The sequence below is a fragment of the Sus scrofa genome, chromosome 4 (assembly GCF_000003025.6).
Source record: "Sus scrofa isolate TJ Tabasco breed Duroc chromosome 4, Sscrofa11.1, whole genome shotgun sequence".
Lineage (NCBI taxonomy): Eukaryota > Metazoa > Chordata > Mammalia > Artiodactyla > Suidae > Sus > Sus scrofa.
Window position 1 is genome coordinate 79,842,512 of NC_010446.5, and position 13,911 is coordinate 79,856,422.

Consider the following 13,911-nt stretch of genomic DNA (forward strand, 5'->3'; position numbering starts at 1 on the left):
GAGAAGTTTGTTCTAATCAGACATTTCCTGTTATTAAATCATAGGGGAGCAAGTCGCACTGAGACAGTCACATCTTTTAGAAAAAGAGAGAGTCAGGTGCCAGCCGACCTCTTAAAGTAAGTGTGTTTCTGGCTTTACAAGCTGGCGGGGCCTAGGGCAGAGGCTCCATGGACTCTCCCTCTGCAGGCGGGCCTTCCTGAGGATGAGTACCGGCCCCGAGGCCTTCCTGGCTCTCCGCTCTCACTTCGCCAGCTCCCACGCGCTCCTGTGCGTTGGCCACTGGATTCTGGGCATCGGAGACAGGCATCTGAACAACTTCATGGTGAGCTTGGAGACGGGCGGCGTGATTGGAATTGACTTTGGACACGCATTTGGATCAGCCACCCAGGTGAGCTCGCCCTGCTGTTCTCGACGGGTCTGGCCTTGTGACCCCTCTGGAAACGGTTTGTCATTGTCGTTAAAGTTGACATTCTTGCAGAAAGGGAAAATTGCAGCTTTGTTTCAGCCTTATCCACAGGTTGTAGAAGGAGTGATGATAAGTTAATTATATAATCAGAGCTAAGAAAAATGTGTTCCTGTAAGAAGGTGGGAGGTTTGACAACGCCCCATCACCAAACAGCTTGCAAAGACACAAACCTTCCTGACGTCACACTCGGAGCCTCCATCTCTGTGGCCTCAGGCACGGTGATGTCACACCCTGGGGCTGCTTTTAGGAAGAGAGCAGATGTGCTCTCCCCTGGGTGGGCCACAGCCACGGGGTCTGCTTGGCCTGCCTCCTACCTGCTGCCTCTGACACACCCCGTTTTCTCTGTAGTTTCTGCCGGTGCCCGAGTTGATGCCTTTTCGCCTGACTCGCCAGTTCATCAACCTCATGTTACCGCTAAAAGAAACGGGGCTTGTGTGCAGTGTCATGGTGTGTGCGCTGAGGGCCCTGCGCGCACGCCCAGACCTGCTCATCACCACCATGGATGTGTTTGTGAAGGAGCCGTCCTTCGACTGGAGGGTAAGGTTGTTTCTACACACTTTTCACCTCTATTACAGCACACCGCGATTGAGCCGGCATCTCCCGTTATCTGATGGAAGTGTATCCTATCGTATTTACCAAAATTCTTTTGTTGTTATGTACAGCATTTTTTTTTCTTTGAAATGAACATTTGGGGTCATTTAGCTTGAAAATCACACAAGAGACATAACCTTTATTTGGAAAAAAAAAACCTGTTGTTTCAATTGAGAATATTTCCAACCCTTTGGTTCAGTTTCTCTCTGAGACAACTTTTACTTTAAAATCTGTTCTACATGAGGCTTGAAATTCATAAAGCCAGATGCTGCTTTTTTCTTAAATTTCAAAGGTTCGTTATAACACAGCCCCTAAAGGAGGCCCAGCAGCAGCGTCCTTCACAGGGAGCGTGGTTTCAGCCCTTCATGGTCATTGTCACAGTTATGTGTTCCGCCACAAGGGTTTCCATGAAAAGCCACAGATCCCTCCACTGTTACAGAGATTTGTTTATTTGAAGATCATTACTTGTTTAATCTGTTGGAATGTGATCATATATTGTTACAATAAGCAGATAAAGTCATGTTCTTTCCCTTTAGAATTTTGAACAGAAAATGCTGAAAAAAGGAGGCTCGTGGCTTCAAAAAGTAAATGTGACTGAAAAAAACTGGTACCCCCGGCAGAAGGTACATTACGCGAAGAGAAAGTTAGCAGGTGCCAATCCAGCCGTTATTACTTGGTAAGATGTTGTTTGTGGATAAAATCCTGGTGTTTCCTGAAGGGTCACCAAGTGCCGCGTGTCTCTCTTTGGCCTGTGGCGTCAGCACTGTCACCCCTGCTTACCAGCAAGCAGCGGAGCGTGTGGGGGCCGACCTCGCCATGGCCTGGCCCGGTCCCAACTCTGACACATTCCTAGACGTTGTAGGAAGATCTTTACTGGCACAAGGAGATGTAGGTTTTATGTTTGCTGTGGTCCTTTTTCAGGACAAATAAGATCCTGGTGTCACAGCCCCGAGGTGCACATAGCACGGGGGCTCGTCAGCAAGTGTGCAGGTCCATTTACCTTTAACTTGGTTCTGGCTGAGGTCTGAAACCAACAGGAATTTATAGAAATGATTCGCAAGAAGGAGACAAAGTCGGCCTTCACGATTAATTAATAGTGCAAGGCAATCTGTGGTCAGTGGTCTTCTGACAAAGGTGCCAAGACCATTCAGTGGTCTTTCCAGCACATGGCAAAGAGATGAAGGTGCAATGTCTGCACACTACATACAGAGTTCATTCAGACTGTCAGGCCCTGACCGATGAGCGAAGGCTGCAAAATACTTAGGAGACAGGGGTAAATACCAGGATGTCCTCAGGTAGGTAAAAATACAGCCCATGGAATGGGAGAAGACATTTGAAAGTCACTTAGCCAATAAGGGACTTGTGTATAGAACACTAACAATTTAGAGCAGAATAAAAAGACCACCCAATTGAAAAATGACCCAAGGACTTGAAAAGACGTTTCTCTAAAGAAGATATGCAGATGGCTAGTAAGTACTTGGCAAGATGCCGAGGTCATTAGTCATCAGATAAATGCAGGTGGGATTCCACCTGACACCCACTGGGGTTGCTGGACCACACACCAGCTTGTTACCGAGCTGGGTGGTGAGGAGCCCTCTGACGTTGCTGGTGGGGATGGAAAACAGTGCAGCAGTTCTTCGAACAGTTAACCGTGGGGTCACCATGTGACCCTGCCTCCACCTTGGGTATGAACCCCGGAGAGGTGAGAGTGCGAATCCACACAAACACCTGTAGACAGACGTTCATGGCATCCGTCACGCTCTGTCTTCCTACAGATCAGATCTCTTACCTTCAGGGTTACGAGCAACAGAAATGCCCTATGTGATGACAGGAAAAATAATGCATGGTTTGTATCTTCATATTTGTTGAACCTTTTTTCCAGTGATGAGTTATTTCTGGGCCATGAGAAGGCGCCTGCTTTCAGAGATTATGTCGCCGTAGCTCGAGGAAGCAGTGATCACAACGTTCGGGCCCAGGAGCCAGAGAGTGGACTTTCAGAAGAGGTGCAGGTCAAGTGCCTCATTGACCAGGCAACAGACCCCAACATCCTTGGCAGAACTTGGGAAGGGTGGGAACCCTGGATGTGAGGTCCAGATGAGTCAGCAGATCGGGCACAGCGAGTGTTTGAAGTGTGCCCTGAACTTTGAGCGATCCGTGAGCTGCGCTTCCTGAAGAGGAGTCTGTTTAGTGACACACTCCTGTATGACAAGTTTAATCAAGGTCATGACAGAGAAGTGAGTGCTGGTGTGTGTACAGGGTTGGGTCATCATCACAGATTAGGCTTAGGGCTCACATGGATGTTTAAGAGAGAAGCATATAGCCAGCCTCCTGCCAGCACTGGATGAAGGGTATCACAGGTTACCAATGCCAGGACTGGGGGAGACGGTGTGTGTGTGTGTGGGCATTCCATGCAGTGTTCCCACTGGTAATTACCCAGGAGACTTGCTCCCTGAGACTTTGTGACAGTAACTGGGAGGCTGTTATATTGTATTAGGAACACAGAGATAAGAACAGGTCAGGCTCTGATTATGGCTTATCATATATAAAAATGATTGTATTTGACATTTTAGGATAACTTTGTAGGGTTTTTTCTTTCACTTTATTTTCTTCTAGTTTTGATCTTTTATGACAGAATTGCTCTCGAGCAGAGAGAAGATGTAGGAGGTAAAAACCTCAGTCTTGGAGTTTCTGTCGTGGCGCAGTGGTTAATGAATCCGACTAGGAACCATGAGGTTGCGGGTTCAGTCCCTGCCCTTGCTCAGTGGGTTAAGGATCCGGTGTTGCTGTGAGCTGTGGTGTAGGTTGCAGATGTGGCTCGGATCCCGCTTTGCTGTGGCTCTGGCGTAGGCCGGGGGCTACAGCTCCGATTAGACCCCTAGCCTGGCAACCTCCATATGCCACGGGAGCGGCCCAAGAAATGGCAAAAAGACAAAAAAACAAAACAAAACAAAACAAAACCCTCGGTTTTGGTGTGCACTCTTGCTGCTTTGATCACAATAGCAGGGAGAGAAAGGGCTTTGCATCCCAGACTCAGGAGAAGTTCAGAAATTTCAAGTATGACAAGAGGGGTGACACTAAGCATTCCAGTTCTAGGAAAATAAAAGAAATGCTTGTTGAAATGAGTCTTCTTTGGAGATAAAACATGCATTCTAGAGCAGTAAGATCAAGTTAAAAATGAAGAAATGACTTTCTCTACGTCACAGAGCCTCTGGCTCTGCCCCAGCCCTCCCCACCGGGAGCCACACCCACGTCGCCTGGAGGGTCCCAGGCTGGGGGTGGAATGTGAGCTGTATCCACCGGCCTTCACCCCACAGCCACAGCAATACAGAATCCAAGCTACACCTGCAACCTACGCCGAAGCTCGCTGCAACACCAGATAACCTGCTGAGTGGGGCCAGGGATCAAACCCTCATCCTCGTGGAGTCTAGTCAGGTTCATTACCACTGAGCCACAATGGGAACTCTGGCTTTGAGCTTTTTGTGTTTTTCCAACACTTATAGTTAGAAACTTCTGTATGATTTTGAGAAATAGTAACTCTTAAGAACATTAAAGCTTTTTTTTTTTTTTAACCCACAGTAGTGTATAGCTTTTATGCTATGTCAAAAGCAAAAATGTTCATCTTATAAATTATTTCATTATATTATTTAACAAACTTATTCTGATAAATACAGGTTTATGGCATTATGGCATTAAAATAAGCCTTTATCAACAAATAGTGTCTATTCATTGAAAGAAATTTTTTATTTTAAACAAAAAAGTGATCATGGTTTGAAAAACAGTACCTACACATATGAGCTAGTAAATGTGTTTTTGCTATAGCAAAACAAGCCACTTTAGTGTTGAGTGTTGTATTTTGTTTTCTGTAACAACTAACCATAATTTTTCCTTGAGTCTTGACAATGCTAGATTTGTTCCCTGATCCCTGTATCATGGGAACCCCCTTTCTCAGGGACTACTTTTTGTATCAATAAAAGTTCATCATGACGGATGAATGTGTGTCTGAGGCCATTCTCAACATTCTCTTCTTGAAAATTCAGCGGGACCCCATGACAGTGAAGTGAATAATACAAAGTTGATTTTTTGCAGCATCCTGAAATCCTCGCCAGTCACTTGGGGTGGGCAGTGCTCCACACTGAGGGTTTGTGTCCTGCTCACACTTTGGTTCACACTTAAGCTCTGTGATCCCTGCTGAATAAAGATGCTTGGCTTGGAAAACAGGAAGTAAAAGACATCTCTACTGATTATAAGGAAACCTGAAAATATTAAGCATATTTTTATTAAGTTATTAAAGCATTTTAATATTTTTATCTCTTTTCTTTTTATGGCCACACCTGTGGCATAAGGAAGTTCCCAGGCTGACTAATGACCAGTAACTTCTGCAAAGGTGGATATTTTTGAACTTTGGAGTACTCGCTGTGTGTTCAAGTGAAAGCCCAGCTTTGGGGGTGGTACTTACTCTCTCTGAACATTATGAAATTGAGGAATTTAAGGATTGGCTATTTGAAAAGCAAAGGCCACTAGAGTTTGGTTTGATTAATTTCTTTCAGCATTGGTTTGTAATTTTTACTAGTTTTTGGTGTTTCTACTTTTCAGTTTCCTTGTTTAAATTTATTCCTAGGTATTTTATTCCTTTGGATGCTATTATATCTTGTATTATATAGTTTCCTAATTTCTGTTTTGGATTGTTCATTGCTACTGTACAGGAACACATTTTTTTTTTCTTTTCTTTTTAGGACTGTACCTGTGGTATACACAAGTTCATGGGCTAGGGGTTGAATCAGAGCTTCACCTGCAGTCCTACACCACAGCCACAGCCACACCATTTCCAAGCCACATCTGCGATCTATGCTGCAGCTTGTGGCAACACCTGATCCTTAACTCACTGAGCAAGGCCAGGGATTGAACCTATGTCCTCATGGATAATAGTCTAGTTCTTAACCTGCTGAGCCACAACAGGAACTCCTTTATTTTTCATTTTTTTCTTTTAGTTCCCAGACTGGGGACTGAATCGGAACTGCAGCCACCAGCCTATGCCAAAGCTATAGCCACATAGGAAAAACAACTGACTTTGTGTGTTGGTCTTTTCTCCTGAAATTTTGCTGAATTAATTTATTAGCTCTAGTACTCATTTTGTATATTCTTTGGGATTTTCTATATAGAGGATCACTGACTATGATGGAGGTAGTTTTACTTCTTCTTTTCCAGTTTGAATGCCATTTCTTTTTTTTCCTTGATTGATTTGGTTGGAACTCCCAGTATTGAATAACAGTGGTGAAAGTGGGCGTCCTTGTTTCTGATGTGAAGGGAAAGTTTTAACCTCTCACCAATGAATATGATCTTAGCTATGGGTTTTCATAAATGTCAAGTTGAGGAAGTCCATTCTAAGTTGCTCCATATTTTTATCGAGAAATAGTGTTGAATTTTGTCAAATGCTTTTTTTTTTTGCATCAGTTGAGATGAACCTGTGTTTTTTCTCTCTTGTCTGCTAATGTTACCATAACTGATATTCGATGTTGAGCCCCCGCCTCCTCCACATTGCTAAGACAAATCCCACTTGGCCATGATGAGTAATCCTTTTGACATGCTATAGTATTCGATTTCCTAGCACTTTGTGGAGGATTTTTGCATTAGTGTTCATAAGGGGTATTATTGGTCTGTAGTTTTCTTATAGAACCTCTTTGACTTTGCTTTCAGAGGATGAGTTAGGGAGTTTTCCCTTCTCTGATATTTTCTGGAAGAGTTTGAGAAAAACTTGCGTTGATTTTCATTCAGTGCTTTGTAGAATTTGCCAGCAAAAGCATCCTTTCCTTTGGAGAGGTTTTTTTTTTTTTAATTATTACTATTTCTAATTAAATCTCTTATTGCAGATCTATCCAGATTTTCTATTTCTTTAAATTATTCAATGAATTTTATTACATTTATAGGTATACAACAATCATCACAACCAAATTTTGTAGCATGTGTTTTTTAATTTCTGCATGTGTTTTTTAACTATTCCCAACACTATTTGTTGAAAAGATTTTGCTTTTCTCACTCTTGGCTCCCTTATCAAATATTACTTGACCATATATGTGAGGAGTTAATTCTGGGGGCACTATTCCATTGGGTCTATGTGTCTGTTTTTGTTGCAGATCTCATACTGTTTTAATTACTGTTGCTTTCTACTATAGTTTGAAATCAAGAAGTGTGATGGATCTGGGTTTGTTTTTTTCTCATCACTGCTTTGGCTATTTGGGGGGGGGGCTTTTGTGGTTCTGTATAAATTTTAGAATAGTCATTTTTATATTTCTGTGAAAAATGCCATTGTGATTTGTAGAGAGATTGCCCTGACTGTATAGATGGCTTTGGGTAGCAGGAAAATTTCCAGTGTTACCTCTTCCATCTGATAAATGCAAGATGTCCTTCCACTTCTTGGTGTCTTTTTGGGTTTCTTATAATTTTCATTGTATAGATCTTTCATTTCCTTGTTAAAATTTATTCCTAGACATTTTATACTGTTTTTTATGCTGTAGGACAGTTTTCTTTTGCAGATGTTTCTCAGTATATAGAAATGAAGCTTATTCTGTGTGTTGATATTTTTTTAAATGGCCACACTCGTGGGATATGGAAGTTCCTGGGCCAGGGATTGAATCCCACCTATAGCTGCAAACTGTGCCATAGCTGCAGCAATGCCAGTTCCTTTAACCCATGTGCTGCAGTCAGATTCTTAACCCACTGCACCACAGTGGAAACTCCTGTGTATTGATTGTTACATCCTACAAATTTACTGAATTCATTGTCTATATCCAATAGCTTTTAACTTGAGTCTTTGGGGCTTTTCCTAAGATTACATCATCTGGGAGTAGTGATAATTTTACCTTTCCCTTTCAGATATGGGTATTTTTTTCTCCGTCTTACTTGATTGTTCTAGATAGGACTCCCAGGACTGTGAATAATTTGTGAGGGTGGATACCCTTGTCTTGTTCTCAATCTTCGAGTAAAACTTTTATTTTTTCCATTGAGCACAATGTTAGCTGTGGGTTTGTGGCATATGGCTTGTTATGTTGAGGTATTTTCCTTTCAGCTGAAGGTTTTCATTATTATAAAAAGTTGTATTCTGCCAAGTGTGTTATCTGCATCTATTGAGATGATCATGTGACTTTCATCTTTCATTCTATTAATATGGTTTATCACATTTATTGATTGGTGTATTTGAACCATCCCTGCACCTTTGGGGGAAAAAAAATCCCACTTGATGATGGTATATAATTCTTTAAATGAATTCTTGAATTTGGATTGATAATACTTTGTTGATGAGTTTTGTGTTTATCAGGGATATTGGCCTAGAGTTCCCTTTTCTTGTAGTGTCCTTATCTGGCTTTGTTATCATGATAATACTGGCCATGCAGAATGAGTTTGGAAGTGTTCCCTCCTCTTCAGTTTTTTGGGGTGTACTTGAGAAGGATTGATGTTAATTCTTCTTTAAAAGTTTGGTAGAATTCTCCAGTGAAGCCATCTGGTCTTGTTTTCTGTGTTGGGAGGTTTTTGATTTCTGATACAATCTCTGGACTCATTATTGGTCTGTTCAGACTTTCTGTTTCTCTCTGGTTCAGTCTTGGTAAGTTGATCTAGGAAATTACCTGTTTTTTCAAGGTTGTCCAGTATATTGTGTATACTTGTTTTTAGTAGTTGCTTATGATCCTATGTATTTTCATGTCTGTTGGTGTTTTTTCTCTTACATTTGTGATTTTGCAGTTTTTCCTTTTTTACCTAAGCCTCACCAAGGGTTTGTCAATTTTGTTTATTTTTTTGGAAAACTCATTTTTATTGATCTTTTCCATCATTTTACTGGTCTGTTTCTTTTATTTCGGCTGTGATCTTTATTATTGCCTTCCTTCTGCTAACTGTAGGCTTAATTTGTTTTTTTCCAGTTTGTTATGCTATAGTTATATCGTTTGTGATCTTAAAATTTTTAGCCTTTTTTTTTTTTTTCTTTTTTTTTAGGGCCACACCCATGGCATATGAAGTTTCCCAGGCTAGGGGTCCAATCAGAACTACAGCTGCCAGCCTACGCCACAGCCACAGCAATGTGGGATCATAGCCGAGTCTTCGACCTACATCACAGCTCATGGCAACGATGGATCCTTAACCCACTGAGTGAGGCCAGGGATCACACCAGCATCCTCATGGTTCCTAGTTGGATTTGTTTCCACTGTGCCACAACGGGAACTCCTTAAAATTTTTAAATACATGATTTTATAACTAAACTTCCTTCACTGAACTGCTTTTGTAAGGTCCCAAAGGTTTGAATATATGTTGTATTTTCATTTTCATTTGTTTTGAGATATTGATTTCTTCTTTGACCCATTGATTGTTCAAGAGTGTGTTTATTTTCTGCATATTTGTAGAGTTTTTAGCTTTCCTCATGTTTTTGAATTTGAGTTTCTTTCCATTGTGGTCAGAGAAGATACTTCCTATGATTCAAATCTTCTTAGATTTACTAAGAATTGTTTTGTGCCCTGTCACATGATTTATCCTTGAAAGGGTGCCAAGTGCCATTGAGAAGAATGTATTTTGTGGCTATTGATTTTATAGTTATCTATTAGGTCCATTTGGTTTAATGTTTGATTCAAGTCCACCATTTCCTTGTTTATTTTCTTTTGGGTCATCTGTCCTTTGTTGAAAATCTGCTATTAACGTGTCCCTACAATTATTATATTATTTTCCCTTTCATTTCTGTTAGTATTAGCTTAATATATTCTGGTGCTCCCCTGTTGGGTACGTCTGTACTTAAGATTGTTATATCTGCTGTAATGATCTTCTTTGACTCTTGTTACCATTTTTGTCCTAAAGTGTATTTTGTCTGATAGAACTACTCTTGCTTTCTTTTGGTTTCCACATGAATAAAATATTTTTTTCCTATCCCATCATTTTGAGTTCATGTGTCCCTAAGGCTCAAGTGAGTCTCTTGTAGGTGCATATTGTTTGGTTCTTTATGCTTTTTTTTAAGGGCCACACCCATGGCATATGGAGATTCCCAGCGTAGGGGGTGAACTGGAGCTGTAGCTGGTGGCCTACACTACAGCCACAGCCATGCCGGATCCTTAACTCACTAAGCAAGGCCAGAGATCGAACCTGCGTCCAGATGGATGCTGGTCAGAGTTGTTAACCACTGAGCCAAAACAGGAACTCTGGTTCTTTTTTAATATATCCAGCCATTCTGTGCCTTTTGATTGGTGAGTTAAACACATCTGAATTTAGAGTATTTGTTGATATGTAAGAACTACTGCAATCTTAGCTTTTACTTTCTGGTTGTTTTGTATTTCCATTGCATCTTTTCCCCTCTGTTTCTGCTTACCTTGGTAAATTTGTTATTTTCTGAGGTAGTATGTTCTGTTTCCCCCTTTTTTGTTTTTTGTGGTTACCATGGGGCTTACATAAAACATCTCATAGATAGAACAGTATGTTTTAAGCTGATAATGATGACTCGAATCAAGATGGCAGACCAGGGAGTTCCCGTCGTGGCTCAGTGGTTAACAAATCTGACTAGGAACCATGAGGTTGCGGGTTCGATCCCTGGCCTTGCTCAGTGGGTTAAGGATCCAGCATTGCTGTGAGCTGTGTTGTAGGTCGGAGACGCAGCTCAGATCTGGTGTTGCTGTGGCTCTGGCGTAGACCAGCAGCTACAGCTCTGATTAGACCTCTAGCCTGGGAATCTCCACATGCCGTGGGAGTGGCCCTAGAAGAGGCAAAAAGACCAAAAAAAAAAAAGATGGCAGACTAGGAGGACATGGAACTCGCCTCTCTCTCTGTAGAGACATCACAAGTACATCTACACAGAAAACAATTATCACTGAAAACTAACTGGAGACTAGTGGAAAAGACGCCTGTGCAACCAAGGCTATAAGAATGATCCACATGGAATCAGGCAGGAAGGAAAGAGGAGTGATCAGGTCAAGACCTGTGTCTCTGGGAGGGGACTCAGAAGAAAAGGGAGGTGACTTGGGCAGACAGCCTCCCTGGAGAGTGAGAAGTTGGGGCTATACACTAGGCCCCCATCCCTAGGGGCCAGCAAGGGAAGATGAACCTTCTTGGCTGGTAGCACTTACAGGAAGGCTATAGGGAGCCTGGACTCGGCTTGTGAGCAATGCGTGAATGCTTGCTGGCTCTGAAAGCTGGGCGGGGGACAGACTGAGACCAACCCAGCATTTACCCTAGCCAGAGTCAAGGTAACACACCAGCGCCATTTGCCATGTGTTGCGTCTCCACCATGGAGCAAGGGCTGCCATGACCAAGGAAAAAAACTTGTACGTGAAATGCCTGGCATCTGAGCAGGAAGGAAGCAGCCATTACTGGCAGGTGCAGAGGCAGCGGATCAGAGAGCAGATCTTTGTCAGTAGCCAGACTGCCATACCCCATGCCCTCACCCTTGCCCAAACCATCTGGGACTGAGGGTGTCAGTGCTGGGAGGGGGAAGGGCACACACTTTAAGGGGACTGAGTGAGCTTGGACCCAATCCTCAGGGCTTCTGCTCTAGCAACTTGGGATCTGAGCCTGCCCCCAGTAGAGTGGTGGTGGCCACTGAGCAGAGGCAAAGCCCCGTTTCACACAGGGCCCCCACCCTTGGCCTCACCGTCTACCGTGGTGACAGCTGCCATCATATCCTCAGAAAAGATGTGACCGGCCTTCACATCAAATTCAGCTCTCCCATGAAGCCACTGAATACATGCAAACTATGGGGACACCCCATCAAGACCACCAGAGCTAACTATTTCATCTAATTTGATAGATGGAGCAGGATGAGCAGAGATTTATCTCAACTGAAAGAGCAAGAGAGGGTTAATGATCCGGCGTTGCCGTGAGCTGTGGTGTAGGTTGCAGATGCGGCTCGGATCCTGTGTTGCTGTGGCTCTGGCGTAGGCTGGCAGCTACAGCTCCGATTGGACCCCTAGCCTGGGAACCTCCATATGCCGCAGAAGCGGCCCAAGAAATGGCAAAAAGGACAAAAAAAAAAAAAAAAAAAAAAGAGCAAGAGAAAAGTCCTGAAAGAACAATGAAACAATTTATTAGATAAAAGCATCAGTAATAAGAATGCTAACTAAATTAGGGAAAAAAATAGATGAACATAGAATTTTAACAAGAAACTAGAAAATTATACATAAAAACACCTAATCAGAAATGAATAATTCAATAATAAATGAAAAATACACTAGAAGGAATGAAGAGCAGACTGGGTGATACAGAAGAATACATAAGTGATCTGGAAGACAAAAGAATTTACATCACCCAATCAACAGCAATAGGAAAAGTTTTTTAAAGTTTGAATGACTTTGCTGTACAGGAGAAATTTACAATGTTTTATTAATCAACTCTACTTCATTAAAAAAAAAAAAGAACTAAAAAAGTACCCACAAATCTAAAGGTTATACTATTTTTTATTTTTATTTTTTTGCTTTTAGGGCCATATGGAGGTTCCCAGGCTTGGGGTTGAATTGGAGCTACCCCAAGCCTACACCACAGCCACAGCGACACAAGATCTGAGCTGCGTCTGCGAACTACATACACCACAGCTCACGGCAACGCCAGATCCTTAACCCACTGAGCAAGGCCAGGGATCAAACCCTCAACCTCATGGTTCCTAGTCGGATTCATTTCCTCTAAGCCACAACGGGAACTCCTAAAGGTTATGCTATTAAGAATTTTTGTTAGCTATGACCTCACTACTAACCCAGTTAAGTAACAGTCCATTTATAACATTTTGCAATAGGAGATATTCTTGTTAAATTCCACCTGATTACAAAAACAGCCTAAGGGATCTTTGGGATAACATCGAGAGTACCAACATTCACACTATAAGGGTCCCAGGAGAGAGAAAGACAGAGGGGGTCAAAAATGCACTTAATAAAATTATGGCTGACAACATCCCGAGTCTGAAGGAGGAAACATATCCAGGTACAGGAAGCACAGAGGGTCTTAAGATGAACACAAATAGATCCACACCAAGAAGTATCATTAAAATGGAATAAAGAGAAAAATTCTAAAGGCAGCAAAAGAAAAAGTCATTTACGAGGAAACCAGCATAAGGCTATGAGCTGATTGATTTTTTCTTCAGGAACTTTCTAGGCCAGAAGGGAGTGGCATGATGTTTTTAAAGTGCTGAAAGAGGAAAATCTGCAACCTAGTATACTCGACACAGCAAGATTATTATTCAGAATAGGAGAGATAAAGTACTTCTAAAAACCCAAAGAGTTCCCCAAATGAACCTAAAATGTTAAAGGATCTAAGTGGAAAAGAAATGGTTACAAGAGTAAATATAAACAGGAAAGGAAAAATCCCACTAGTAAAGGCAAATAGATATTAAAGGCCGAGGACAAACTAAGATTAAATAAAGAATAAAGGGAGTTCCCGTCGTGGCACAGTGGTTAACGAATCCGACTACGAACCATGAGGTTGCGGGTTCGATCCCTGCCCTTGCTCAGTGGGTTAACGATCCGGTGTTGCCGTGAGCTGTGGTGTAGTTTGCAGATGTGGCTCGGATCCTGCGGTGCTGTGGCTCTGGCGTAGGCTGGTGGCTACAGCTCCGATTGGACCCCTAGCCTGGGAACCTCCATATGCCGCGGGAGTGGCCCAAGAAATAGCAAAAAGACAAAAAAAAAAAAAAAAAAATAAAGAATAAAGGACAAAAACTGATAAACTCAAGTATAACAATAGTAATTAATAAAGGGGTAACACATGATATCACAAAGTGTGGCAAGGGAATAAAAAATGTGTACCTCTTAGAATGAGTTTGAACTTAAAAAGAACTGTTTGAAACAAGTAGAGTTCCAGGTCTCCAACTACTTGTTTTAAAACCGAAGGATAACTACAGATTGTAA

At 42.1% G+C, this 13,911-nt stretch overlaps 1 protein-coding gene across 3 annotated transcripts in view; it reads left to right on the top strand.

Annotated features, from left to right (window-relative positions):
* The window catches only part of PRKDC (protein kinase, DNA-activated, catalytic polypeptide), a 162,772-nt gene extending 155,137 nt beyond the window's left edge, over window positions 1–7,635 (top strand). Inside the window, exons 82-86 of one of the 3 annotated variants that reach the window (XM_021089419.1) lie at window positions 45–116; window positions 187–388; window positions 815–1,003; window positions 1,594–1,733; window positions 2,940–7,635. In XM_021089419.1, coding sequence (XP_020945078.1) covers window positions 45–116; window positions 187–388; window positions 815–1,003; window positions 1,594–1,733; window positions 2,940–3,144 — 808 coding nt within the window. In that variant the 3' untranslated portion in view covers window positions 3,145–7,635. The remainder of the gene's footprint in view (window positions 1–44; window positions 117–186; window positions 389–814; window positions 1,004–1,593; window positions 1,734–2,939) is intronic. The other 2 variants (XM_021089420.1, XM_021089421.1) reach the window with 2 other exon arrangements.